The sequence below is a fragment of the Mustelus asterias genome, chromosome 6 (genome assembly GCF_964213995.1).
Source record: "Mustelus asterias chromosome 6, sMusAst1.hap1.1, whole genome shotgun sequence".
In the NCBI taxonomy this organism is placed as follows: Eukaryota; Metazoa; Chordata; class Chondrichthyes; order Carcharhiniformes; family Triakidae; genus Mustelus; species Mustelus asterias.
The window spans coordinates 51,812,226-51,837,606 of NC_135806.1; the positions used below are offsets into that span (position 1 = coordinate 51,812,226).

Sequence of the window (25,381 nt, forward strand, 5' to 3'; positions counted from 1 at the left end):
TATGGGCCAAATGCAGGCAAATGGAGTTAGCTTAGATGGGCATTTTGGTCAGCATGGACCAGTTTGGGCTGAAGGGCCTGTCTCCATGCTGTTGATTCTAAGATGCCAGGGGGAGGGATAGAGTCAATAACAAGGGAATGGGACCTGAAAAACAATGGCTCTGTTGTTCCCAATTAATTTAATAGAAAATTTCTGTTCTTTAGTTCCGGATATCAGATAAGCTGTCAGGTAATTTAGCAATGGTGGAAGAGTTGCAAGCTGGTGCTGGGTGTTGTCAGCATACGTGTGAATACTAATGCTGTGCTTTTGAAGGGCTAATGGTGCAGGGGCAGCAAGAAAAGCCATTGCGAGAGATTCTCTGGTAATGATTAAATAAGAATGGAAGCAGGTGAGAGCAGTAGGACGACAGTGGAGAGGCGAAAGAGGAGGATGGTACAGTCAACTGTGCTAAAGGTTGCATCTGGATGAGGAGAGACCGTTTACTTTTTCACAGTCTTGCAGAATATCATTTGTGATTTTGATGAGAGCCACTATGTATTGTGATGGGAGAATACCTGATTGAAGGGATTCAAATATGGAATTGAGGGAAATATGAGGTGTTGACATGTTCAAGGTCTTTAGAGAGAAGAGGGAGGTTAGCAATAGGATGGTAGTTTGCAAGGATATGTGGGGTCAAGTGTTTTTTAATGCAGTTATCCCTTGGGTGTTTACCAATTGCTAAGAATATCCTACTTGATATTGGTCTTAAAATTCGCCTATCTAAAAATGTATTTAATAGCATGAATTGACACAAAATTAGTGAACTACCAGATATCAGAAGTTTGACTATAATTAAGCCATTGGAAGGAGTTTACTCTGTTGGGCATCTATTCTTTTGTCATACTTTACTCTGATCAAAGAGTTTACCACAAAAAATCAGGTAAGTGACCAGTTCTATAATAAGCAAAAGTGCTATTATTTTAGTAAGTATTATTTTAAATATTAAGATCCCTTTTACAAATGTTAATTTTTTTCTTATTTTTAACTCAGTTATTATGGAATTAAGCTGAACAAATTGGTGATAATAGATCATGCCTGAAATGTGTTTACTTTTTCCCTTTCCTATTTTTAGCTCCACATAGCAGAGCACCCTGCAGGCCACCTAGTTCTTAAATGGTTAATAGAGCAAGATGGAAAGATGAAAGAACTTGGAAAGTCAGGTAGGAGTGATCAGTAATATTTGAGCATGTTTCCCAGTGCTTGGGCTAAACTAAAATGTTATCATTTTAGAGGGAGGGCTGAGTTCAATTTATTGTGTTTAAAGATGTGCTTTGGATGTTGAGACATGGCAGAGGATGTTGTAATATTCCACTCCCCACCACCCAGGTAGGTCTTGTGCACTTGCTTGAAGTAAGCATGAACTAACACAGGCAGAACTTGAGCATTGATGGGCACTGGAAAGTCAAAAATATATCGACATTTCTGCTTTCCAATGGCAAGCATTGAAATTTAAACCAGACTTAATCTTATCTATCAGTGGAGTATACGCTCTGATTGTGTGCAGTGATATTCAGGCATTTTTTAAGAATAACTTTTTTTTTTGGAAGTAACTTTGCAAGCTTTTCAACCTGTAAAAGCCAAATTAGATTATGCTGACGGGTAATTTTTTTTTTGCAGTAACATTCTAGAAAGCGCCACGGCGGCCAATAGATTAATCATTGTATTCTCTGTTATGACCGGCTTCGGCAGTTCTATTTATGTCCTTGTCATACTTATCAAAGTAAATTATGCTGTTTGAGGATCAATTGTGCTGTTGCATTAATGTGGAAAAATTGTTTGCTGTAGGTGAAATGTAACTGCTCCAGAATAAGACACAAAATCTTAAGAGCCAACAACAAAACTTTGTAGAAAATTATCTGAATGGTTTTTAACTATTTATTACAGAATGCTTTGCAAGAACATTAGTTGAGCATGTTGGGATTGAGAAACTAAAGACCTGGGTGCAGGTAAACCGTGGAGCTATTGTCCTTTGCTGGTAGGTATTGAACTCTAATTCTTTGTTGCGTGATTTTATTGTAGATATATATGCATATCAAATAAATTGGTACACCTGAATTGTGTGTAGAAACATAGAAATAGGGGCAAGTGGAGGTCATTTGGCCCCTTGAGCCTGCTCCGCCATTCAGTATGATTATGGTTAATCCCCTACCTCAACGCATGCTCGTGCTTTCTGTCCATATCCCATGATGCCTTTCATGTCTATAAATATATTCAGTGACTTGGCCTCCACAGCCTTCTGTGGTAGAGAATTCCACTGGTGGTTCATCCTCTGAAGACGTTTCTCCTTGTCTTAGTCCCAAATGGCCTGCGCTGCATCTTGAGACTGTGACTCCTTGTTCTCGGCCCCGCATCCCCAGCCAGGGAAAACATTATCCCTTCATCCAGTCTTCCCAGCTCTGCCTGAATTTTAAACATTTCAATGAGATCCGCTTTCATTCTTCTAAACTCTAATGATTTATAGGCCTCGTTGACCCAATCTCTCCCTGTATAATAATTCTGCCATTCCAGCAATCAGTCTGGTGAGCCTTTGCTGCATTCTCTTGTTATCCTTGTTACCGGCAATGATTATCAGCTCGGTACAAAGAAAAGAAAGAGGCAGTCCTGTATCTATTAGTAATCCACTTTATTACTTATCGTTGTTAGGCAGTATACAACATAAGCATGCAGTTTGGACCAAAACTATGCAGTCTAAAATGCACTCCTGTTGGTTTCCATGACAATTCCTGAGTAATCACAAAATATGAGAGAAATTACCTGAGAAAAAGAGCTACACTGGGCGTCTGTCTTCCCTCTGGATGCCATCTCCACGTCTTCCGACGTATGGTTTTCAGCTGCAGCTGGTCCAGGAGTCTTCACTCTTTAGCCTGTTCTTTATCTCTTCCGAGATATGCTGCCTCTTCGTTGCTGGTTCAAACTTCCTCATTTACTTCATATTTTTCCCTCATTGGCCCTAGCCCAAGGTAGGATTACCTCATAGAATCATAGAAACCCTACAGTGCAGAAAGAGGCCATTCGGCCCATCGAGTCTGCACCGACCACAATCCCACCCAGGCCCTCTCCCCAGATCCCCACATATTTACCCACTAATCCCTCTAACCTACACATCCCGGGACACTAAGCGGCAATTTAGCATGGCCAATTAACTTAACCCGCACATCTTTGGACTGTGGGAGGAAACCGGAGCACCCGGAGGAAACCCACGCAGACACGAGGAGAATGTGCAAACTCCACACAGACAGTGACCCAAGCCGGGAATCGAACCCAGGTCCCTGGAGCTGTGAAGCAGCAGTGCTGACCACTGTGCTACCGTGCCGCCTCATTGCTCTCTGGCTAAATAAGGGCTTATGCCTTACAACATTTGCTTTGTAACTAAGTAAACTTAACCAGTTCAAGCCAGTTTCAAGCTTCAGGTTACTGCAGATCAAGTACAGTTTGCAGACTTTAGCTGCCTCTTTTCAATCCCTGGCCAACACGCTCTATGGCAATACTTAAGGTGTCATCTCTCCAAGGCCTGTGATGGGGCACGGGGTAGCACAGTGGTTAGCACTGCTGCTTCACAGCTCCAGGGACCTGGGTTCGATTCCTGGCTTGGGTCACTATCTGTGCAGAGTTTGCACGTTCTCCTCGTGTCTGCGTGGGTTTCCTCCGGGTGCTCCGATTTCCTCCCACAGTCCAAAGATGTGCGGGTTAGGTTGAATGGCCATGCTAAAATTGCCCCTTAGTGTCCTGAGATGTGTAGGTTAGAGGGATTAGTGGGTGGATATGGGGGTGGGGCCTGGGTGGGATTGTGGTCGGTGCAGGCTCGATGGGCCCAATGGCCTCTCTCTGCACTGTAGGGTTCCTATGATTCTAAGGCCCTGTATAACTGCAGTAAGACACCCTTGCTCCTCTACTCTTCTACTCAAATCCTCTTGCAATGAGAGCCAACATACCATTTGCCTTCCTACATACTTGCTTTCAGTGACTGGTGTACAAGGGTGACTACTCTTTCAGTGGCAGAATAGGAAATATTTGATTGAGGGGAGGGACTGTGCTCAAGTTCCTATAGCTCTAAAAGAATGCTGAGGTGTTTCAGAGAACTCTGAAAGATACTGGATAGTGAGTATTCTGATTGGAGATAGGGAAAATGGTCAAAGGGTAGAATACATTTGAATGAGGGTCCAAAGTTTTGTTTGAAAGGAATGGGAAGGATGTGTCGAGCACACTAAAACTGCTTGGATGGCCACTATCCCCTTTATACAATGTATCAATATCCTGGTGGGCTTCATTAACTTAAATCACAACTATATCGAGCCTATAATTGCTGTAGTTTTGGGGCAGATAAGATGCTGGGCATTCTGCAGCAACTGACTCGCTTCCCATTTCAATCATCCATAAGGCGCAAGTCAGGTGTGTGATGGAAAACATTTCACTTGCCAAATTACAAGGTAATGCCATCACATCTAAATTTCGCTCTTGCATCTCCGTCTTGAGGTTTAATAGTCTCATTCACTTCAGTACAAAGGAGTTTTTATATTGGAGCATGACATTTCATAGTGTTGAGAAGTGACTATTTTCTGGGTAAAAGATCAGGTCTGGTTTTAAATAAACCTTGCTGTGAACTCGTACAGTTTCAATTTGGTAGGTTTCTGTTCCTGCTATTAAAATTCCGAAAGGCAGTTCATTTCCTGAAGCTCAGCCTCAGTTTGAAATCATGCTATATTGTTTTAAGTATGGTATTTAATGTATTTTTCCTTCTGTTCCAGTCTTCTTCAGAGTAAAGAGGAAGATGCAGCCAAGAAAGTAAAAAACGGTTTAAAGAGCCTCATTCCAAAGTTAAAGAAGATGGAAAATGTGAAGGGCATAGAAATGTTGTTGGAGAAAATGACTGCCTCATGAAGCCACCAGACAAGATTGTAGCTCAGTAAAAACTGATCTGACTTGTTTAATACTTGTAGATTACATAACATACATATGCATTTTGTAATTAAAGACACACACAGCTGAATTCTGGGCTACAATTGCTGGTATTTCTTTATTTGAGAGGACTTAGAAAAGGAAAGCAATTGGTCCTACCCAAGTGGACTAGTGCCCAAATCTATTAATGCCTTGAATATGAATCCTGTTTGTAAAATGTTTTCCTATTTTAAATTTGATACCAAGTTATGTTACATTTATTGAATAAAAAACACGTCATTTACTTGAGTGCAAAAACAAACATTTCTGCATTCCAACTGCAGTTTATTAAAGCTTAGCTTTGCTTGTAATCCAGCTCTCACTTTCCATTACTTTATACTCTCAAGTGCATTCAATAAGCATACATAACTCCAAAAAGGAAAGTGGTATTTTTCTTGTCCCCTGAAAGAATTGAATGAAGCCTTCACGTTCATCCTTTATCAGTGGAGATGCCATTTGGAGCTTCCAACAACACATGTCTTTCCCATCCAAAATGGCATTATTTCTAATAATATTGTGGATTTTATCTATTGGCCTGTTATGTCACGTTACTGAATGCAAAGTTAAATTCAGTTTCTAAAAGATTAACTCCCAAAGTCTCACAAGCCATTTAGAATGTTGATTGGATGGTTCTTGATGTGGGATGTTGTGTAGTCATTGGTCTGTTATTTTGTGTTATATTATTTGACGGAATGGAAGTTGAACACACTCTGCAGCGGTTTTCACCCTAATCATTGGGTGGGTTTTGTTCAGTATGATCTCACTGGAAAACCTCGGTGATTCAATCACAAGAAACCAATTAATTGTTTTTGAAGCAACTTCTTGCTTTTCAAAAGTGTGTTTCAGTCTGCCTTTTTAAATACAGGAGAGCACATTGGCTGGCACGTGTAGTACCAAGCACACCCACTAGGGGGGGGATTGGGACAATAGGATGAGGTTTCATCATCATGCTTGTGACCTACAATCATTTAGCTAGAAGTGGGCACGAAAGAGCATTCCAGATTGTAGGGAGTTCAAGGTCTCTTATGGGAATGAGACTGAATTCAACTTCTAAATACAACCCCCTCTTACTTGGGGACGGTTGTAATTGAAGAAACGATCTTGCTACTCGGGAAAGCAGTGCTATTGATGCAAATGTAAAAATGTACCAGTATAACATCCCTTGACCTTGAGGACTCCAATTCAGAAAACTTCTGACATTTGTAAATTCTTTTGTCACTGGGTCATTTATCCATCTATTGAAACTGCAATCATTTTAATGTATATTTATGGGCCTGTTACAGGCAAACAATGCAGGCACTTCGCAGTGTGCTCCTAGAAACAGCAGAGTTAAATAGAGATGCTGCCTGATTTGAGTGTTTTCCAGCATAATCTGAAGATGGAAACAGTTGACCTCATCAGAACTGGGAGATATTGCGGACTAACAGTTTCCAAGCATTTCTTTTCATCGGAGAACTGATCGGGGAAAGGTGGGTGGTGTTATGGTGTAAGGCAAATAAGACTCAACCAAAGCTGGGTGCAGAAGAGGCGTAAATTATTAGAGGAGAAAGAAAGTAGCAAACCAGAGAAGGTTCCTGTGGTTCAGGGATGTGGAGAAAGCTAGTTAGAGCCCAAAAATGCAGATCACCTGTTCGCTATGAACGGAGTAAGGAATCCTATCCCATGTACCAAACCATGCGGCCACTTTCCAGTGGTTCTAATACAGCTGCAGGCCTAGAAAGATACAGTGCTGTTCCTCAAGCTTTTGGGATAAACGGAGGTGTTCAGCAAAAGGGTTACATAATCTTGGGATTTGGTTTCTTCATGTTGAGATCACATAGAGAGCAGTGAATACTATATATTATTTATATATGAACTTGAACAAGTAAATTATATTTTGTGAAGGAGTGAATGACAGCCCTGTAGTTAGGAGGAGGGAGATGGAGGATGTGAAAGTGCAAGGGTGATAGTGGTTAGCATTGTTCCTGTTCCTGTTCCTTCAAAGAATAGTCCTGTTAATGCTACTACCCTGCTGTTTCCCATATTTTTGCAATTTTACCTCCATCCAAGTATCCAATTGCCTTTTGAAGTCACTAAAAGCAGGTGCATCAAGCAATTAGGAAGGCAAATAGTATGTCAGCCTTTATTGCAAAGGGATTTGAGTACAGAATAAGGAAGTCTTGCTGTAGTTCCACACAGCCTTGATGAGACTACACCTGGGGTACTGTGTGCAGTTTTGGTCGCCTTATCTGAGGAAGGGTCTGCATTCTCCAAAGTTCAGAAGAATAAGAGGTGATCTCATTGAAGTGTACAAAATTCTTCCAAGGCTCAACAGGATAGATGTGGAAGGTTGTTTCCCCTGGCTGGGGTGGGGTGGGTTCTAGAACTAGGGGGACACAGTCTCAAATTAAGAGTTAGGCCATTTAAGACTGCGATGAGGAGGAATTGCTTCAAGTCAGAGGGTGGTAAATCTTTGAAATTCTCTACTCCAGAGTCCTATGGAGGTTCAGTCATTTTCAAACAAGAAATTTCTAGATACCAATGACATTAAGGGATATGGGGAGAGTGTGGGAAGATGGCGCTGAGGTGGATGAGCTAGTTAAATGGTGGAGCAGGTTTGAGGGCCTGAATGGCCTCCTCCTGCTCGTAAGTTCCTATTATGGTTGAATTTGCACCTCCCATTCTATCGGCAGTGTATTCCAAATCTTAGCTGCTTGTTTTTTCAATCTTTTCTCATGTTGAGGACTTGATGGGATGTTCCCTCTTGTGGGAGAATCTGGAACTACAGGTCATTTTGAAAATAAGGGGTCACCTATTTAAGATAGCGGTGAGGAACCATTTTCTCTCAGAGGGTTGAGAGTCTTTGGAATTCTCTTGCTCAAAATGTGGTTGAGGCAGAGTCTTTGAATATCTTTAAGGCAGACTTAGATAGATTTTTGATAAGCTGGGGGTGAAAGGAAATCAGAAGTCGGCAGGAATGTGGAGTTGTGGTTAAAATTAGATCAGGCATGATCTTGTTGAAAGGTGGAGCAAGTGCGAGGGGCCAAGTGGCCGACTCCTGCTTCTAATTCGTATGTTGCCTCTGGTTCTTTTGCCAATCACTTGAAATCTCCACCTTCCCTTATTGACCCTGCAACCAACAGAAACTGTTTCTCTCTAGTTACTCCCACGTCATGATTTTAATTTCCTGTACAAAATCTTTTCTGAGCCACCTCTGCTCAAAAGACAACACCCCCGGCTTCTCCAGTTTTTCAAGTATCTGTAATCATTCATTCCTGGCGCCATTCTAGTAAATCTTTTCTGTATTTGTTCCAACGTCGTCTTGTTCTTTCTAAAAAGTGCCCAGAATTAGACATAATATTCCAGCTGGGTCTAAACTCATATTTTATTTACAGCCTTAGCACAACTGCCTGGTTTTTGTGCACTGTTGCTGCGATTTCTCGCCTCGTGTTTGTCACGAGCACAAACAGCGACATGGGTGCCAAATATTGCGAGACTCAAAGTGAGAATGTTGCTGGTGAGGCTTTGTTTTTTGGTTCCCCCCCCTGCCCCCACTGGTTACCTAACGAGGTTCCTACCCAGAAAGATCAGGCACCTCACTTCAGTAAATTAACATGTAATTAAAGGGCTTCTCTGCCATATGTTCCCCCCACATTAGAAATTCCCCCTTCGCTGCATGACATTTTGCAAAATGTGAACCAGGCAAAGGAAACCTGTCAGGGACACACAAGTAAGTCTAACACCCTGGAGAAGTGGACATGGCTGGGCAGTGCCTTGGCACTACCCCTTGGTGTTGTGCCAGGGGCCCTCTCTGGGGAGCTTTTTTGTGGACTCAGCTCCAATTACCTGCCCGCTCACCATAACCCTTAATTCCTTTACTGTTCACAAGTTTATCTATCCTTGCCTTAAAAACATTCAATGAGGTAGCCTCAACTGCTTCAATGGGCAGGGAATTTCACAGATTCACAACTCAGTCCTAAATCTGCTCCCCCTTATTTTGAGGCTATGCCCCCTAGTTTTAGTTTCACCCGCCAGTGGAGGAAACCTCCCTGCTTCTATTTTATCTATTCCCTTCATAATCTTAGTCTTTAGAAAGACTGCATGCGCAAATTTAAATTTGCCACCGACTCCCTTGTAAATGTGATTAGTGGTTAGTCTGCTGGCATTGCCAATATTAATTTCGCGAGTAAAATCTATATATTTGCTCATTGTAATGTGGCAAGAGGGAAGTGGCGCACAATACCATCGACAGGGAAAGTCAGATTCACTTGTAAACTTACTTTGTCCTACACCCCTCCATCAGAGGTCATTGCAATAAATCAGTGAGCTGAGCGGCACATGGACTGAAGTGCATATCTGGCGGCTGCATGTAAATGCTTGAAATAATCTGGAGGAGGGGATTTAGAGGTTTAGCTGTTGCCTGTGGAGCCATCAATTGCGCAATTGCAGCATGTAGTAACCACAACTACTTCCTACATTTGTATGCAATGGAAAGTTGCTACATACTAATGTGACATAGACCTATTTTCATACATTGCTCAGGATTACAGGGAGCTTTAATTACTCAGGCTTAATCTAACTTTAATTGACCATGACATTTCATGCAGTGTGTTTGCACTGATTAATTCAATGTTACGTGTTCAAATACTTTCACCTCTTATGATGGTAAAGCAATTAAGCATTAAATTAATATGAAAAAAATTATGATTGGTGCAGAATTAAAGATATCAACAGATATTTTTAACCTTATTGAAACAATTTCATTCACATTTAAACCAGTGAACTGTGCCAAATACGAAGAGGCAGCTACGTTTGATGCAGCCACTTAACACTTAAAAACACTGAATATGTTGTGGACTTTTTTTTATGGTGCCCTGACTGTGACATTGGTTGTAACAGCCTCAGAGCTGTCACTTTGGGAAATGTTGTTTTTAATAGCATTTACTTCCTTACATTTCAGCGTGGGGCAGCAATGGGTCAATTCAGTTCTACATATTCTATTAATCATGGTGTGTTGTTTTTCATTAGAACCAGTTATGTGATCTCAGATTAAAATCTATCAGGATTGTGACCAATAGTCCCCTGAGGCACAACAGCGGTAAGGTTCGCTGCACTCGGGGGGGGGGGGGGGGCTTTTTGTGAAGTCAACCCATAAAATGCAATTTAACACAATCCTTGCATAGCTTTATGGAACCTACCTAGAAAATGCAACTGTTGCTTAGAGGATGAGATTTCAAGTGACTTGGCTCTCAAAAGGTCATTGCTCACGTTGCAGGCTCGCAGAGATGGACGAAGAGAGAAACATGGAGATAAATCCATTTGAAAAGGCAAATGTTGCAATGAGGTCTTACAAAGGATGACCACCAGTTTACTGCTAAGAAGCGCCCTCCTTTGAAACCTAATGTCAAACATAAGAACTAGGAGCAGGAGTCGGCAATTCAGTCCCTCGGGCCTGCTCCACCATTCAATGGGTGGCATGGCGGCACAGTGGTTAGCACTGCTGCCTCACAGCGCCAGGGACCCAGGTTCAATTCCGGCCTTCAGTGACTGTGTGGAATTTGCACATTTTCCCTGTGTCTGTGTGGGTGCTCCTATTTCCTCCCACACTCCAAAGATGTGCGGGTTAGGTGGATTGGCCATGCTAAATTGCCTCTTAGTGTCAGGAGAATTAGCAGGGTAAATATGTGGGGTTATGGGGATAGGGCCTGAGTGGGATTGTTGTTGGTGCAGACTCGATGGGCCAATTGGCCTCCTTCTGTACTGCAGGGATTCTATGATTAATTCGATCGTGGCTGATCTGACCTCAACAGCCTCATCTCCACCTTCCTACCTGCTCCCCATTACCCTTCATCCCGCCACTAATTAAAAACCTATCTATCCCATCCTTAAATTTGTTCATTGTTCCGGAATCCACTGCGCTTTGGGGTAGAGCATTCCACAGATTCACAACCCTTTGAGTGAAGTAATTCCTCCTCATTTCAAACAGACCTAGCATGAAATAGAGTTTAGCTGGAGACTGTACTTCCATCAATTGTGCATGTGAATACAGCCTCTCTATTCACATAATAAAAGAATCCAGCCTCTGGAAAAAAATGAAGGTGAGAGCGATAGACTGTGCCACCTCAAATTATATATCTATATCATGCATGTGACAAGCAAATTATAGTCTTGCTGCAAGCGCAAGGCAGCATAAAATGCACTAACACTAATTTCATTCCTATGCTTATATGACAGCTATAGGAGACACTTACATTTTCAAAATAACTCAAAAACTACGAAAATGTTGCTGCATCTTGCATTCTCATAAAGGGGAGTGAAGGCTGGCCTCTAAGGTGGCATTTTCTTATCTAACCTGTAGTTTCCTTGTTTGAAAAGTCCATTAACACCTATTAACGCATTAATATTAACTGAGTCATTAATATTTATTGATCAATATGTTAAACATCTATTTTCCCTGCTGTCCTGTGAACTGATAATAACTAGAAGGAATAGAGTATGAACTCCTTGTGCTAATGATGGTACATGGATTAAATAAAGCAGTCATGAATGCTGTGCTCAGATTCAACTAATACCTTAATTTAAAAATTTCCAGGTGATTTGGGAATGAGTCACACTGACCAGCCTAGTATGACTTTTGGTGGGGTGTTGTGATGGGGCCAGGATGGGTGTTCTTTTTTGTCCATCTAGTCCGTCAAAGTTCAGCAGGTTAAAGCTGTGTATACCTGAGCCATGCAGACCACCAATGTCCCAATCTCTGGCGGTTTCGCTGATCTTACCTGGAGGCTCTAGGGCATGATAATTGGGCTCCATGCCCTGGTGAACTCCTGCTGGGATTTTGCATGTATGGGTGTTGTATAGTGATTCATTCCATGAATGGTTTGTCAATACTCTATGAGGATAAACACATGATTAATAGCCACCAAGCCAATATCAAGAAGATTCCCATTAAACTGCATCACAGCAAATAGTTGATGCGTTCTAGGAAGGAGGGGAAAAGTGAAACTTGATAGATTACAAATATATGAGAAAATAGTTTTCAAATGTGTTCAAGAGTTAAAAATAGTACGTTTTGTGCAAGGTCTTTGCTGTTAACTTGCTCAATCTTCAGTTAATTTTACACGTCAGTGTTTTTCTGAACTCAATCTGATTTATAAGCAACTTCAACAACCTTCTCTGCCAACATTCTTTCTTGGGGAGGATAGAAATATGGAATTGCTAAGCCGATGATTTTGGATGAACAACTAACAATCTAGTATTTGCCAAGGATAGAATATATTCATGTGCAAGAATATGTAAATCTAAACAGTTTACAGAAAAACTCATAAGCATTAAGTCTGTCCTCCTTGCAATAGTTCATACATAGGATTTATTTGGCGTGTGTTTCAAGTATTAACAATCTAATTAATTTTTTCACATTCTAATCTTCAACTTTTTCGAAGTGTACCAAATATTTATGTTTGCGCACTTCTGCTCCCAAAGGACTACTGTAAAATGTAATGGGAAATGATCAGCATTTTAATATATACTCTTCCTTGCTTGAGTGCTTGTACAGAGTTTGTGAATGATTAGTTCCACCGCCCACTCCTAACCCGCCATGTGATATGAATGGCAAATACATTAGGACTATAAGGGGTAAACATTCTGCTACTGGATCTGAAGCAACAAGTTGTCACATTGCTGGCTGGATGGATCATTTGGATGGGTGGGTATTGCTGGGATTTTCTAAGATTGGATTTGGTTATTTGTGCACAGTGAACTGTTAGCCCAGATTGGCTTAGCACTGGGAGCTTGCTGATAAGGGAAGAGTCTCTAAATAGCAACTGCTATTTCAAAATACTGCCACGCCCAGTAAATGCATAACATATTCATCATTTTAAACACGGACTGTGCCTGTATGGAAGCTTCTGGACCTATCTTTTATTTATTTAAAATGGACACTGATGAACAGTTAAGATGACAGTCCAGGGGTCAGTTGACTTTTGCTTATTCAACGCAGACTATCAAGCTTCCGGAAAGTTCAGAACTGAATAATCACGGATGGGCGGTGGGGGGGGGGCCTCCCCCTGGAATGGATGTACCGAGACAAATGTTATCTATGGAATTCACAACTGCCATTGTTCCAAGTTTCCTCAGAAATCAGAGTCAATGGATGTCTAGACTCTTTGGACTGGATTTTCACCCTCGAGGTCGGTAGTGGGAGTCAGGAAAATACCCGGTTCAGCCCGTCTGCCTCAAGAGAATGTCTCCACAAGGCTTGGGTTTCCATCGTGGAGAGGCAGGTGGAGGCTACAGGCAAGCCAACTGACCCGGCATAAAGTTCAGAGGCAACCATCGTGACTGCTGGATGTGTGCTGTTTAAAAGATCCACCTCAGTGCTGTAGGACTTCATCCCAGTTCAAATAAGAACAGCCTTCCAGCCCCCACACACTCTCCATACCATCCCATCCCTCCCATCAATCCCCTATGCCCCTCCCCCATGCCCACATGCCAAGATATGCCCCTTGCAAGTATCCCCTATGGTACCTCATACCACCCCCACCCCCCCCTCCCCCCCAAGCAAAGCTATTTTCCCCAAACATTCTCTATGGTTCTTCATGCCCGCCCGCACCAAGCAATTACACTCCTACCCATTCATTCACCATGCACTCTATTAAAGCAATGAACTCCATAGCAGTGGTTCCCAACCTTTTCAGTAACGAGGCACACTTCAATGAGCTGAATCGATTGCTCACAATGGTCACATTTACTGTGATTACGGTCAGTAGCTGCACAAACTGGAGAGCAGGCAAGTGGGAATTGGAAGGAGAGCAGGCGCCAGGCCTGTCCTGGGAGCCCAGCCTCAGACACCCAATGTGGGACTAACTGGCAGGTATATCGAATAAAAACAACAGAATTACCCAGATTCGTTCCCAACTTTCAAATTATTGATCCAAGCGCGTGGAAGAGACGTAACTCAGAGAGTCGAACACACAGAGAGAATGGTTTATCTTTACCGGGGAGCCTCCTCGCTGGTGAGTGCTGGCTGGCTGGCACCTCCTGCTTTGGTGCTGCCAAAAGATCAGCGTGTAAAACAAACACTGGGGCTGATAATGTGAAGCTGAAGTGCATCGTGCACCCTGGAATATCACCTCCCTGGAGATGAATGGAGGCCTGAGACCAGCAGTGTGTCCAATGGAGTTAGCATTCATCAATGCAGCTGGTGAGCACAAAGGGGCTGAAAGCCAGTTCATAATCTGTGTACTTATCTTATTAGATTCTTAAGACCTATTTTTAAATGCGTACTGAAGCGGTCAGACATTCCAATTCAAACAATATCTGTGGGCATCTATTTTCTACCCGCCAGTGTCTTCACACCTCCCTTTCACAGGTGCCCTTATCCGAAACCTGGGAAAGTGCCTTGAACACAATGGACAGCCAGTGGCCTTTCACTGGCTGCTCCTACCAGAGGAAATGTGACTCTGGCACTTCTGTGTATCATGGGAAACACACCTGAGCCCTAGTGTAACATTACTGGCTACATTCCCTGCTCATCCCCTGGAATTCTGCAATAACGTTGAACTTGTATCCTAGAAAACAAAGGTTTGAATAAGTGTCAAGCATTTATTCAGCTGTGCATATTGAATGAAACTCTTTTAAAATTTTACATAGGATTTGTCTTGGAATTCATCCAGCACAGAATCAAACCATTCAGTCCCACCAGTCTATGCTAACATTCATAAAGCACATAGACATCTTCCACTCCAATTACCTCTTGCTACCCTGGCCCTATATCATTTTATTACATTTTTCCTCACATACCGAGCAAGCCTTCTCCTCAATGCATCAGTGCTAGTTTCAACCATCCATGTGGCAGTTTAGGTCCCACATTTTCACCACTGTCTCCTACACTTTTTAATTGATCTCTTGGGAGCTACCTTACATTTATGCCCTTTTCTTCTTTATTAGTCCACTGTTTTCCCCATTCACCCTATTGAACCCCTCCTTAATTTTAAAGACCTCTATCAGGTCTTTTCTTCATCTTCTTATCCATAGAACCTCAGCCTGCTGAACCTTTCTTGGTAGTTGACATCTCCCCACATCTCCTTTCATCCAAACAAATCTTTTCTGCATTATCTCTGGCTCTATAATATCCTTTTTGCACTATGGAGACCAGAACTATGAACATTATGCCAAATGTTATCTAAGATACAATATAAACTTAACATTGGATAGCTGCTTTTTGTATTCTATTCCTCTAGAAATGAAGCTCAATACTTTGTCTCCGCTCACTAGATTCTTATCAACCAGTTTTAGTGATTTATGTATTTGTATCCCCAGATCTCCTTGCTCCTCCATCCCATTTGGTTTCCACATCTTCCAAAGAATAATTTACCTCGTTGTCCTTCCTACTAAAAGAAATCATCTCACATTCTACACCATTTTGAAGTTAATACGCTGCTTACCCGCCATCCGGCAAACCTGTTTGTGTTCTTACATATTAGTGCAGATTTCCACATTATTTATAATCTATAATTTGATATAATCTGAAAATGTTGACACCACATCTCCTAATTTCTAAGTCCACATCATTTATGTACATGGTGAATAACAATGTTCCACAGGGGTCCCTATGGAAATACTTTGTATATTCTGGCAGTCTGAGAAACATCACCAAACCCTTATCGGTTCTTGTCGCCATTTTTCAATCCATTGGCAACCTGGCCTCTAAATGCACAAACCCTGAATTTGGTCACAATTCTCTCGTGTGACATCTTTTATTTTTAACCTGTGTTGCTCTATTTAACATATATTTTTAAGCAGACAATTTGCTTCTGGGCTGAATTAAATCAACTCTATGACATGCGATCCTGAATAAGAATATAATATTTTAAAAAGAATTTACAGTATACATTTCATGTTGTGTGGTTGGTTCATGAATACAAGATTCGGAATACTTCTAGTTGTAGTTATCGTCCATTTTCCAGGGAACTTGCTGATTTGTTCGCTGGATTTCGACAATGAGATATTTCTTCAAACTATTGTTGTACTTCAGGAGAAAAAAATAAGCAAGCATGAGATCATTTTCTGCGGAAATGTTATTGCTCTCTTGGCAAGTGATGATGTGGGACCCCTCCGCAGCATTCCAGCATCATCCTCCGCGCTCTTCCAGAAAAATTGATCCTGCCTCGCTGCTTTGACTTTGTTGTATATTCATAGCTTTTGAGCTGTGAATAGTAATCCGAGAATTTATTATAGAGGATGGAGATTGGCATGCCGTTCAAAATGATCCCAAAAGAAATGCAGCCAAAGGCAAAAAATCTTCCAAACACTGTTTCTGGGCAAACATCCCCATAGCCTACTGTGGAGATGCTAACCTGTAACCAGATGAAATCATTATTCAGTCGCTATCTCAGCAAAACATTTTTTCAAACAGACTCCAGCTTATACACTAATTGGTAACTATTAAATGCATAGGATTATCCAGCTGGATGTTCAGAAGAGGTGAACCAAAAACATGTGTAAGCTGAAAAGGGAGGAGAATAGAATAGAGAGAGACAGAGCTGGATGTTTGGAGAAAGGAGAATCTAATCATAGAAAAGGATGGAAATGGGACATTAGGATTAGAACTCAATTACTCAAAATGCTAGAAATGGAGGATCAGGAAAAGGATACAAAAGTCTGAGGTCATGTACCAACCTCTCAAGAACGGCTTCTTCTCTGCCGCTGTCAGACTTTTGAATGGACCTACTTTATATTAATTTGATCTTTCTATGATTGTAACACTACATTCTGCACCTTCTTTCCTTCTCCCCTATGTACTTTATGTACGGTATGCGTCATCTCTAGTGCACAAGAGACAATACTTTTCACTGTATAGCAATATATGTGACAATAATAAATCAAAAATACAAAAAAATGGGGGAAGAGTTTGGTGAGATAAAAGTTATTTAATGGAAGAAAAATGGAACTTGATTATAATGAATATTGCAGCATTTTATGCTGAAATTGGGGTAGGAAGCAAATTAGAGAGGCACGGTGGCGCAGTGATTAGCACTACTGCCTCAGTGCCAGAGACCTGAGTTCGATTCCCAGCTTGGGTCACCGTCTGTGTGGAGTTTGCCCATTCTCTGCATGGGTTTCCTCCCACCTTCCTTCTGCTGCCCTTATCTCCCATTCATAGCATAATCAGAGCAGGAGAACCTCTTCCACGAAGGGAACAAGCACAGATATTTTACTACTGCTGTGGCCTCCACCACAATTCATACAATTGCAGACAGTATTGCCGCTTTATTTACAAAGTACATCCTGTTCACCGTAAATTGAGCGTCCGGGTTAGAATACCGACCAGCAACTTCTACTTCACACCAGATTTCAGGTTAATTTTCACTTTCATCTGTTGCTTTCACATTTCAGGGAGAAGTATGCTTTTAGTTCTTCAAAAGTCATTCTTTTATAGGTCTTATGGTTACCAGTCAACTAAATCACTTCCGTGGACAAAAACTTGGCAGAAAGGAGTGTAATGTAAGAAAATGTGAACTTGTCCACTTTGGCAGAAAGATTACAAAAGCAATATGCTAATTAAATGGAGAGAGACTGCCAAACCCGGTCATGCTGAAGGATCTGGGTGTCCTCGTAAATGAAACACAAAAAGCTAGTATGCAGGTTCAGCAGGTTATTAGGAAGACAAATGAAATATTGGTGTTTATTGCGGAAGGATTTTTTAAAAAATACTTTTCCAATTCAATCAAATCAAATCCAATTCAGAGTCTCGACAAGTTGAGACATTTCAGATCCAGGCTGACAAGACAGGACGGAGACCAAAACCACCCTGTCCTGGGCCTGATCTACATGAGTCAAGCTGATTGGAGAAGGGGGAGGATCCTCCTCCAAGACTTGAGCTCATTTGCATCTTAGCCAAAAGGCCGAGATGCCGCTTTTAAAAATTGCTTCATATGAAACACATGAAGCCTCAGTGCAACCCAATGACCTCAACCAAGTGCAGGCGATCCACACTACACCCGATCTTAGCCAAAAGGCCGAGAAGCAATGAAGGAATGGAATATAGAAGTAGGGATATTATACTACAGTTGTACAAAGCATTGTTGAGACCACGTCTGGTGTACCGTTCTAGTCCCCATTTTTAAAAAAGAATGTAATTGTGACAGAAGTAATTTGGAGAAGGTTCACTCAACTCATTTCTGGGACTTATCATATTTTAATGAAGAACGGTTGAACATGTTGGACCAGTATCAATTGAAGTTTAGATGAATGAGAGGTGAAATTAATTAAATATTTACAATTCTGAAGGGACTCAATAGGGCGGATACCAGGAAGATGAGGAGGGGAGGGGGGTGCGGGGGAGAGAGTGGGGGGTGACTAGAACTAACAGTTTTAAAATATGAGGTTTCCCTTTTAGGATGGCGATAAGGACATTGTTTTTTTTGTCTCAGAGGACTGTTAGTCTGTGCCATTTGCTTCCCCAGAAAACAGTAAAGGCTGGGTCATTGAACCCTACAAAGCTGAGTTTGGTAGATTTTTGCTTGGCAAGGGAATCAGGCAGGAAAGTGGAGTTTAAGTTTATAATTGATTTATTAGTGTCACAAGTAGGCTTACTGTGATGAAGCTACTGTGCGTTGAGGCCACAATCAGATCAGCCATAATTTTATCAAATGGCATAACATTCAAAGGGCTGAATGGCCTACTCCTGTTCCTTAGTCCTATGTTCATATAGAAGTAGAGTAGAAAGTATGCAGCAGACTGTGAATTCAAATATGGCTCTGAAATATTAAACCAGGTTTCACAATTCATTTTATGATTTCTCAATGGTGCTTTTCAGAAATGCAATATGTATATCTAATTATAGCCTTGCATATCGGGGGCCACATGAGACAAGGGAGTGCATACGAAGAGCATAAAAAGTGAATCTTATCACTGGAAATATCAATGGAAATGAAAATATGTGACTGATGAAGAAAGAGCAAACCAATAGTAGCTGTCACATCTTCACCTGCACTCATAAATATAAAGGCAAAGAAAAGGGACAAACTAATCTCCAATAAAAAGACATGACAAAAACATTTCATTTGGGAGCAGATATGAATGAGGATTACAGTGCTAAAAACAAAAGAAACATTATTTGCGACTTAATAATTTAATTGTTAAATTAAACTTCTCTTAAAATGCAGATGTAAATTTGTATATAAACCAGGTTTTAAATGAGGTCTTACCTGATATTATCCAGAGCAATGTCAGGCATCACCCCATTCACCACAGTATGTGGAGTCAGGGCAGGGCATCTATTTTGTATGTAAGCTGATGTCTAGCTACCTGGTGTCCAACTGCCTGCCTTTGGCAGGGTTAGAGTTTATTCAAATAATATATTACCCCCTCACTCCATCCCTTGCCTATTGCCAAATTTCATAAAGATTTCCATTTGCCCCCGGTTTCATTAAAAAACAACTTTTGGCATTCTTTGAAGGTTCAGCCTACTTCCCGGGCAAGGACCCTTCCCAAAGAGGGATCAGTGCACCGAATATCATTGATGTATCAGACTCAAGTACAAATCCAGGTGCTGACTGAGTCATAGAGAATCTCTTCCTTGGGATGGCCCCTTGAAAGAATTGGGAAGTGGGATTAGGCTAGGTAGCTCATTTTTGGCCTGCACAGTCACAACAGGCTGAATCACCTCTCTCTGTGCTCTAAATTTCCATGATTTGTATGATTTTATGGGAGTTGGGGCACTAATTGTATACCTGCATGTGTTTGTGTGAGTGGACAAAAGGTCCACTGTAGGTTATAGATGAAGTAGTTAGTGCCAATACAATTAAATAGAAAGAATGAAAGTCAAAATCTAAAATTAGTTTAATAAATAAATAGGAACCACAGAGTCTGGCATCTGCTAGCCCTGAAGAATAAAAGCAAAGATCACACTAGATGAAAACAATTTATACTGTTTGAGGAAAAAACAAATGTACAAAAAAGACATAGTGATGGTGAAATAAAGATTGATTAGCAGTAAAATCAAGATCACTTTAATGGAAAGGACCAAGACAGAGAATGAAACTATAGGGGGAGGTTTTTGGTATTGTCACTGGGCTAGTAATCCAGAGATCATAGAATCATAGAAACCCTACAGTGCAGAAAGAGGCCATTTGGCCCATCGAGTCTGCACCAACCACAATCCCACCGAGGCCCTACCCCCATATTCCTACACATTTACCCACTAATCCCTCTAACCTACGTATCTCAGGACACTAAGGGGCAATTTTAGCATGGCCAATCAACCTAACCCGCACATCTTTGGACTGTGGGAGGAAACCGGAGCACCCGGAGGAAACCCACGCAGACACGAGGAGAATGTGCAAACTCCACACAGACAGTGACCCAAGCCAGGAATCGAACCCGGGTCCCTGGAGCTGTGAAGCAGCAGTGCTAACTACTGTGCTACCGTGCCGCCCCAACCACTGTGCTACCGTGCCGCCCGCAGATCCAGGGTAAAGCTCTGGGGACCAGGGTTTGAATTCCATTTTTCACCAAATTGAATAGTGGCATTTGAATTCAGTAAAAATCTGGAATTAAAAGTTTAATGATGCCAATGAAACCATTGTCGATTGTCGTAAAAATCCATCCATTAGGGAAGGAAGTCTGCCACCCTGACCTACATGTGACTCCAGATCCACAGTAATGTGGTTGACTCTTAAATTGCCCTCTGAAATGGCTGAGCACTCAGTTCAAGGACAATTAGAGATGAGCAAGAAATGCCAGTGAGAGACGCCCACATCCCACTGAACGAGTAAATTTAAAAAAAGCTCTTTCGAAGGAATCATGCGTGGATCAAAAAATGGGAATTCAAAACTGTAAGTAAACATAGCTAAAATAAAAACAGCATATAAGGCAGAAGAGCTCAGGAGATTCTACTTATTTGCTCTTTCTTTTTGGCACAATTCCCTGGATATTAGTGTTACTGTACAAAAGATGGCAGCATTTTAAGTGTTGCAGGAAAAGAAAACCTTTTTGATTTTAGCTATGTCAGAAAGCCATGAAAAATTCAACAGGACCATTGAAATATTCCTCAGAACAGATTTCAATGGATTTCCAGAGTATAGCCTTAAATGGTTACTTTGTACCTGTCTTCCTCAGTCACAAATACTAACATACATACATACAAATTAGGAGCAGGAGTAGGCCACTCAGCCCCTTGAGCCAGCTCCATCATTCAACAAGATCATGGCTGATCTGATTGTAAATTTAACCCTACATTCCTGCCTACCCCGCTAATCTTTCATCCCCTTGTTAGTCAAGAACTTATCTAGCTCTGCCTTAAAAATATTCAAAGGCTCTGTTTCCACTGCCTTTTGAGGAAGAGATTCCAGAGACACACGATCCTCTGAGAGATTACATTTCTCCCCGTGTCTGCATGGGTTTCCTCTGGGTGCTCCAATTTCCTCCGACAGTCCAAAAATGTGCAGGTTAGTTCGAATGGCCATGCTAAATTGCCCTTTAGTGTCCAAAGATGTATTGGTTAGATGGATTAGCCATGGGAACTGCCCCTTAGTGTCCAAAGATGTGCAGGTTATGTAGATTAGCCATGGTAAATGCACAGGTTGCAGGGATGGGGTTGAGTGGGGGGCGCTGATGAGCATAGGTCAGATGCTCTTTTGGTGAGTTGGTGCAGACTTAATGGGCTGAATGGCCCATTAGGGATTCTATGGATCCCTCCATCATTGTTTGTCCTCACCTCTCACAGACGGGATGTTGTCAGTTCTCACTCTTTATTATTAGTAAGGGTACAAAATTAAAATAACAATTTCAAAAGTCCATAATTTTGTACAAATTGACACTAAATTGCCCATCAAAAGAGCTGTATGGGTGTGCTTGGGCAAAAATGGGAAAGTTTGCATTTGCGTCAGCGTGAGCTCCATGTTAGCATATGGGCCAGATCGATGCACAGCACAACTTTGCGGTCACAGTTGTTACTTTGAAGCATAATAAACATCTATCTCTGTATTTGACCTGAACCAGGGAGGATTGATCATGAAAATTAGTGACTCTAGATTGACAACCCTTAATATCATCACAAGAAGATATTTTGTATACAGCAAGATGACATTCCTCACACTCCACTTTAAGTGCTGAGGGAGAACTTAGCATGGCCAATGCACCTAACCAGCATGACTGTGGGAGGAAACCGGAGCACCCGGAGGAAACCAACGCAGACACAGGGAGAACGTGCAGAGTCTGCACAGGCAGTGACCCAAACTGGGCATCTAACCCAGGTCCCTGGTGCTGTGAGGCAGCAGTGCTAACCACTGTGGCACTGTGCCAGCCTTATTATCAAACAAAGTAACACTTTGTCATTAATTTTGGAATGCTTGAGTTGTACTCACCGCGGCCCACCACCAGGCGTGGGGTATGGAGGTAAAATTAGTGCGTGGGACATCATGTTCAACAGAGAAGACCAGAGCAGAAAAGGAAAATATACCCATTGCTATGAAAAGGAAAAGGCAGCCAACCTGCTGGTAACATTGCTTCAAAGTGAAACCAAATGCCCTCAGCCCAGTGGAATGGCGGGCGAGCTTTAAAATCCGGAAAATTCTCATCAGCCTCATGATTCTCAGCACTTGGCCAACTTTTCCCACTCTGCCCACTTTCTCAATGTCCTGGTCGTGTCTCCCATAGTCTTCATCCTCAAAACATTCCAGGGTGACCTGGAGGTAAAAGGGGAGGATTGCAATCAGATCCACTGCATTTAGGACGCTTCGGACAAACTTCCTGATATCTGGTGTGGATAGCACTCTCAGCAGGTACTCAGTGGTGAAGAAGATGATGCAAATCGTTTCCACATGCTCCATGTAAGTGTGCCCACTCAGCTGGCCAGCTGTACTGATGTACTGCATTTCTTCAACCGTGTTCAAAGCCATGGCTACGATAGAGATCACCACAAACATACTGGAAGCCACTGCTATCATCTTTGCTATAACAGAGGAGAAAGGCTTTTCCATTAGGTTCCAGATCACCCTTCTTTGGAAACCACACAGCAAGTTTCTGAAATGCTCCTCGTCTTCTTCCACTTCAAGTTCAGCCTGGAGCTCCCGCTGGATCTTGAGTTGCTCATTCAGTTCATCTTGCCTCTCCTCAAAGGAGATTCGGCAGCAGCGGTTACTGTTTTTGATCCGGATGCCCCAGTAGTGGATCTCTTCGATAAAGTTTCTGGGGCAGAGCTCATTTTTGATCCACAGCTCCCCCGTCTTGTAGAAGTTAAAGATGTGGTGGAAGATAGCTGGATCCCGATCAAAGAAATACTCATTGTTTGTCACACTGTAGTCATCACACAAATCCAATTTCCGCGAGGAATCCGTGTAAGTGGCCAATTTTCCGATTCTGCTCTTAGGAAAGCGGGCGGCAGAAAGGTAAGCGATCTGGAACAACCTGCCTCCAACATTAATATTCAAGTTATAATTTTTTGAGGGAGAACTTAGGCTGTACTGGGGGACAGTTGGAAACTCGTCATCTGATTCCACATCATCATACTTAATTTCGTAGATATCAGAGCCGAGTTCTTGCATGGAGTTCCATGGTTTCAAGGAACTTTCTTTCACAAATGCCAAATCAATCTCTTGAAGCTGAGGTGCATGTAAACTCTCTCTTACTTTATAGTTCGGGAACAGACTCTGGCGTCTTAGCCTAAGTTTAAACATTTCTGTCTTTCAGAAAACTTACCCGTTCAGTGGCAAGTGGGTCGAACAGCGTTGGGGTTTACTGAAGAGTGTTAAAGACGTGTTTGAGAATAGCTGCTGACCCCGTTAATGTGCTGACAGAGGGGATCTAGGAGCTTAGGTGATGATTTAGCAATTATCCCATTTCAACTGTATCCTCCCAGTGCCACTGACGTCTCGCATTTGTGTTTACCAGTCAATTTGTTTTGTAGTTTAGGGGTGGGGGAATAGATTCGCCAACATACTTCCTGTGTTATTATCAATTTTAAAAATTAGGCAATTAATCCATAACCTATTTTCAGTAATGCCAATAGTTATTCCAGCCACTTCTTGCTATTCAGTTGATAGCAGTGCACCCACATAATTTGTAATCACTGGGGACATTACAATGTAAAATAATGAAAACAGTTTTTGAATTGCTGATAATTAAAATGTAGCTTAAGATTGTGTGTATAAAATAATACCTTGCCACTATTTTCTACTCTCAAAATGGAAGGTTATCCATTTTGGCTGAAAAAATAGGAATATCTAAATGGAAAGCAGATTCAAACTGCGTCTGGGCAGAGGGATCTGTGTCTTTGTTTATGAATCGGAGAGAGTCGGTATGCAAGTACAGCATGTAATAAAAAAGGCAAATGGAATGTTAGCATTTATTGCAAAAGGACTGGAGTATAAAAGTAGAGAAGTGTTGTTGCAATTGTATAGGGTGTTGGTGAGACCACATCTGGAGTATTGTGTCCGGATTTGGTCTCCTTATTTGAGGAAGGTTGTGGTGGCATTGGAGGCAGTTCAGAAGAGGCTCACCGGGTTTATTCCGGGGATCCAAGGTTGATGTATGAGAGATACTAATTAAACAGTTTGGGTTTTATATTTGCTGGAGCTTAGAGGGATGGGAGGGGATCTGATCGCGGCATATAAAATACTAAAAGAGATTGATAAAGTAAATGGAGACCAAATGTTTCCTCTTATGGGGCAATCTAGAGCACAAGGTCGCAGGTCTAGGTTGAGGGGCGGTAGATTTAAAACTGAGATGAGGAGGAACTACTTCTCGCAGAGGGTGGTGAATTTGTGGAATTCGCCGCCCCATAGCACGGTGGAGTCTGAATCATTGAATGGCTTCAAGAAGGAGATAGATATATTTCTGATTTTAAAAATGGGTTACAGGAATATGGGGAACAGGTAGGGAGGTAGACCTGGAAGAGATCAGCCATGATCTGATTGAATGTCGGAGCAGGCTCGAAGGGCTGAATTGCCTACTTCTGCTCCTAATTCCTATGTTCCAAATAGGGTTATGGAGTAAGTATGGCTTATTGTAAGGATAATTGTGAGACTCAGTATAAACAAGTTGAAAAGAAGTAATAGTTAATTGTAAGTGCAGTTTACCCTGATACACACATAGAGTAGGATCCATGGACAGAGCACGACTGCTCTTATAACTTAATCCTCTTTTCCAGCTTTATCTTTTCTGCCGAATATATTGAATTCTTCTTTACCCATGCATTATGTTTTGCAGTTTTTGCAAAAGGACTAGAGTATAAAAGTAGGGAAGTGTTGTTGCAATTATATAGGATGTTGGTGAAACCACATCTCAGCAGGGGGTTGTGCATCAGAACGGGAGCATACACAGCCTGGAGAGGGTACTTCACAATCACACATACAGCTTTCCAGAGTGTGCATGATGAAGGGAGGCTTTTGCAGGGGGAAGCTCTGCAAGGTCGGTGGGCGGGAGCTCT

At 41.9% G+C, this 25,381-nt stretch overlaps 2 protein-coding genes across 8 annotated transcripts in view; one reads left to right on the forward strand and one right to left on the reverse strand.

Annotated features, from left to right (window-relative positions):
* Positions 1-5,291, forward strand: part of pum3 (pumilio RNA-binding family member 3) — a 48,008-nt gene extending 42,717 nt beyond the window's left edge. For 3 of the 7 annotated variants that reach the window (XR_013498161.1, XR_013498162.1, XR_013498163.1), the window contains exons 16-19: positions 1,112-1,199; positions 1,304-1,365; positions 1,924-2,014; positions 4,785-5,283. Coding sequence is in view for 4 of the 7 variants with exons in the window: in XM_078214303.1 (XP_078070429.1) it covers positions 1,112-1,199; positions 1,924-2,014; positions 4,785-4,917 (312 nt within the window). In the remaining 3 variants the exon portion in view is untranslated. Of the gene's footprint in view, positions 1-1,111; positions 1,200-1,303; positions 1,366-1,923; positions 2,015-4,784 lie in introns of all 7 variants that reach the window. The other 4 variants (XM_078214304.1, XM_078214305.1, XM_078214306.1 and 1 more) reach the window with 2 other exon arrangements.
* Positions 5,292-14,540: 9,249 nt separating this feature from the next.
* On the reverse strand, positions 14,541-23,668 carry kcnv2a (potassium channel, subfamily V, member 2a). The gene is made up of 2 exons (XM_078215379.1): positions 22,320-23,668; positions 14,541-16,307 (listed from the first exon to the last, which is right to left on the reverse strand). The coding sequence occupies exons 1-2, from the start codon at positions 23,628-23,630 to the stop codon at positions 16,029-16,031; spliced, it is 1,590 nt and encodes a 529-aa protein (XP_078071505.1). The 5' UTR covers positions 23,631-23,668; the 3' UTR covers positions 14,541-16,028.
* Positions 23,669-25,381: the final 1,713 nt, after the last annotated feature.

Coding starts and splice junctions, on each gene's coding strand:
- kcnv2a (XM_078215379.1), bottom strand. CDS start 23,630: ATGTTTAAACTTAGGCTAAGACGCCAGAGTCTGTTCCCGAACTATAAA. Junction 16,308..22,319: donor ACGCCTGGTGGTGGGCCGCG/GTGAGTACAACT, acceptor ATCTGGTTACAG/GTTAGCATCTCCACAGTAGG.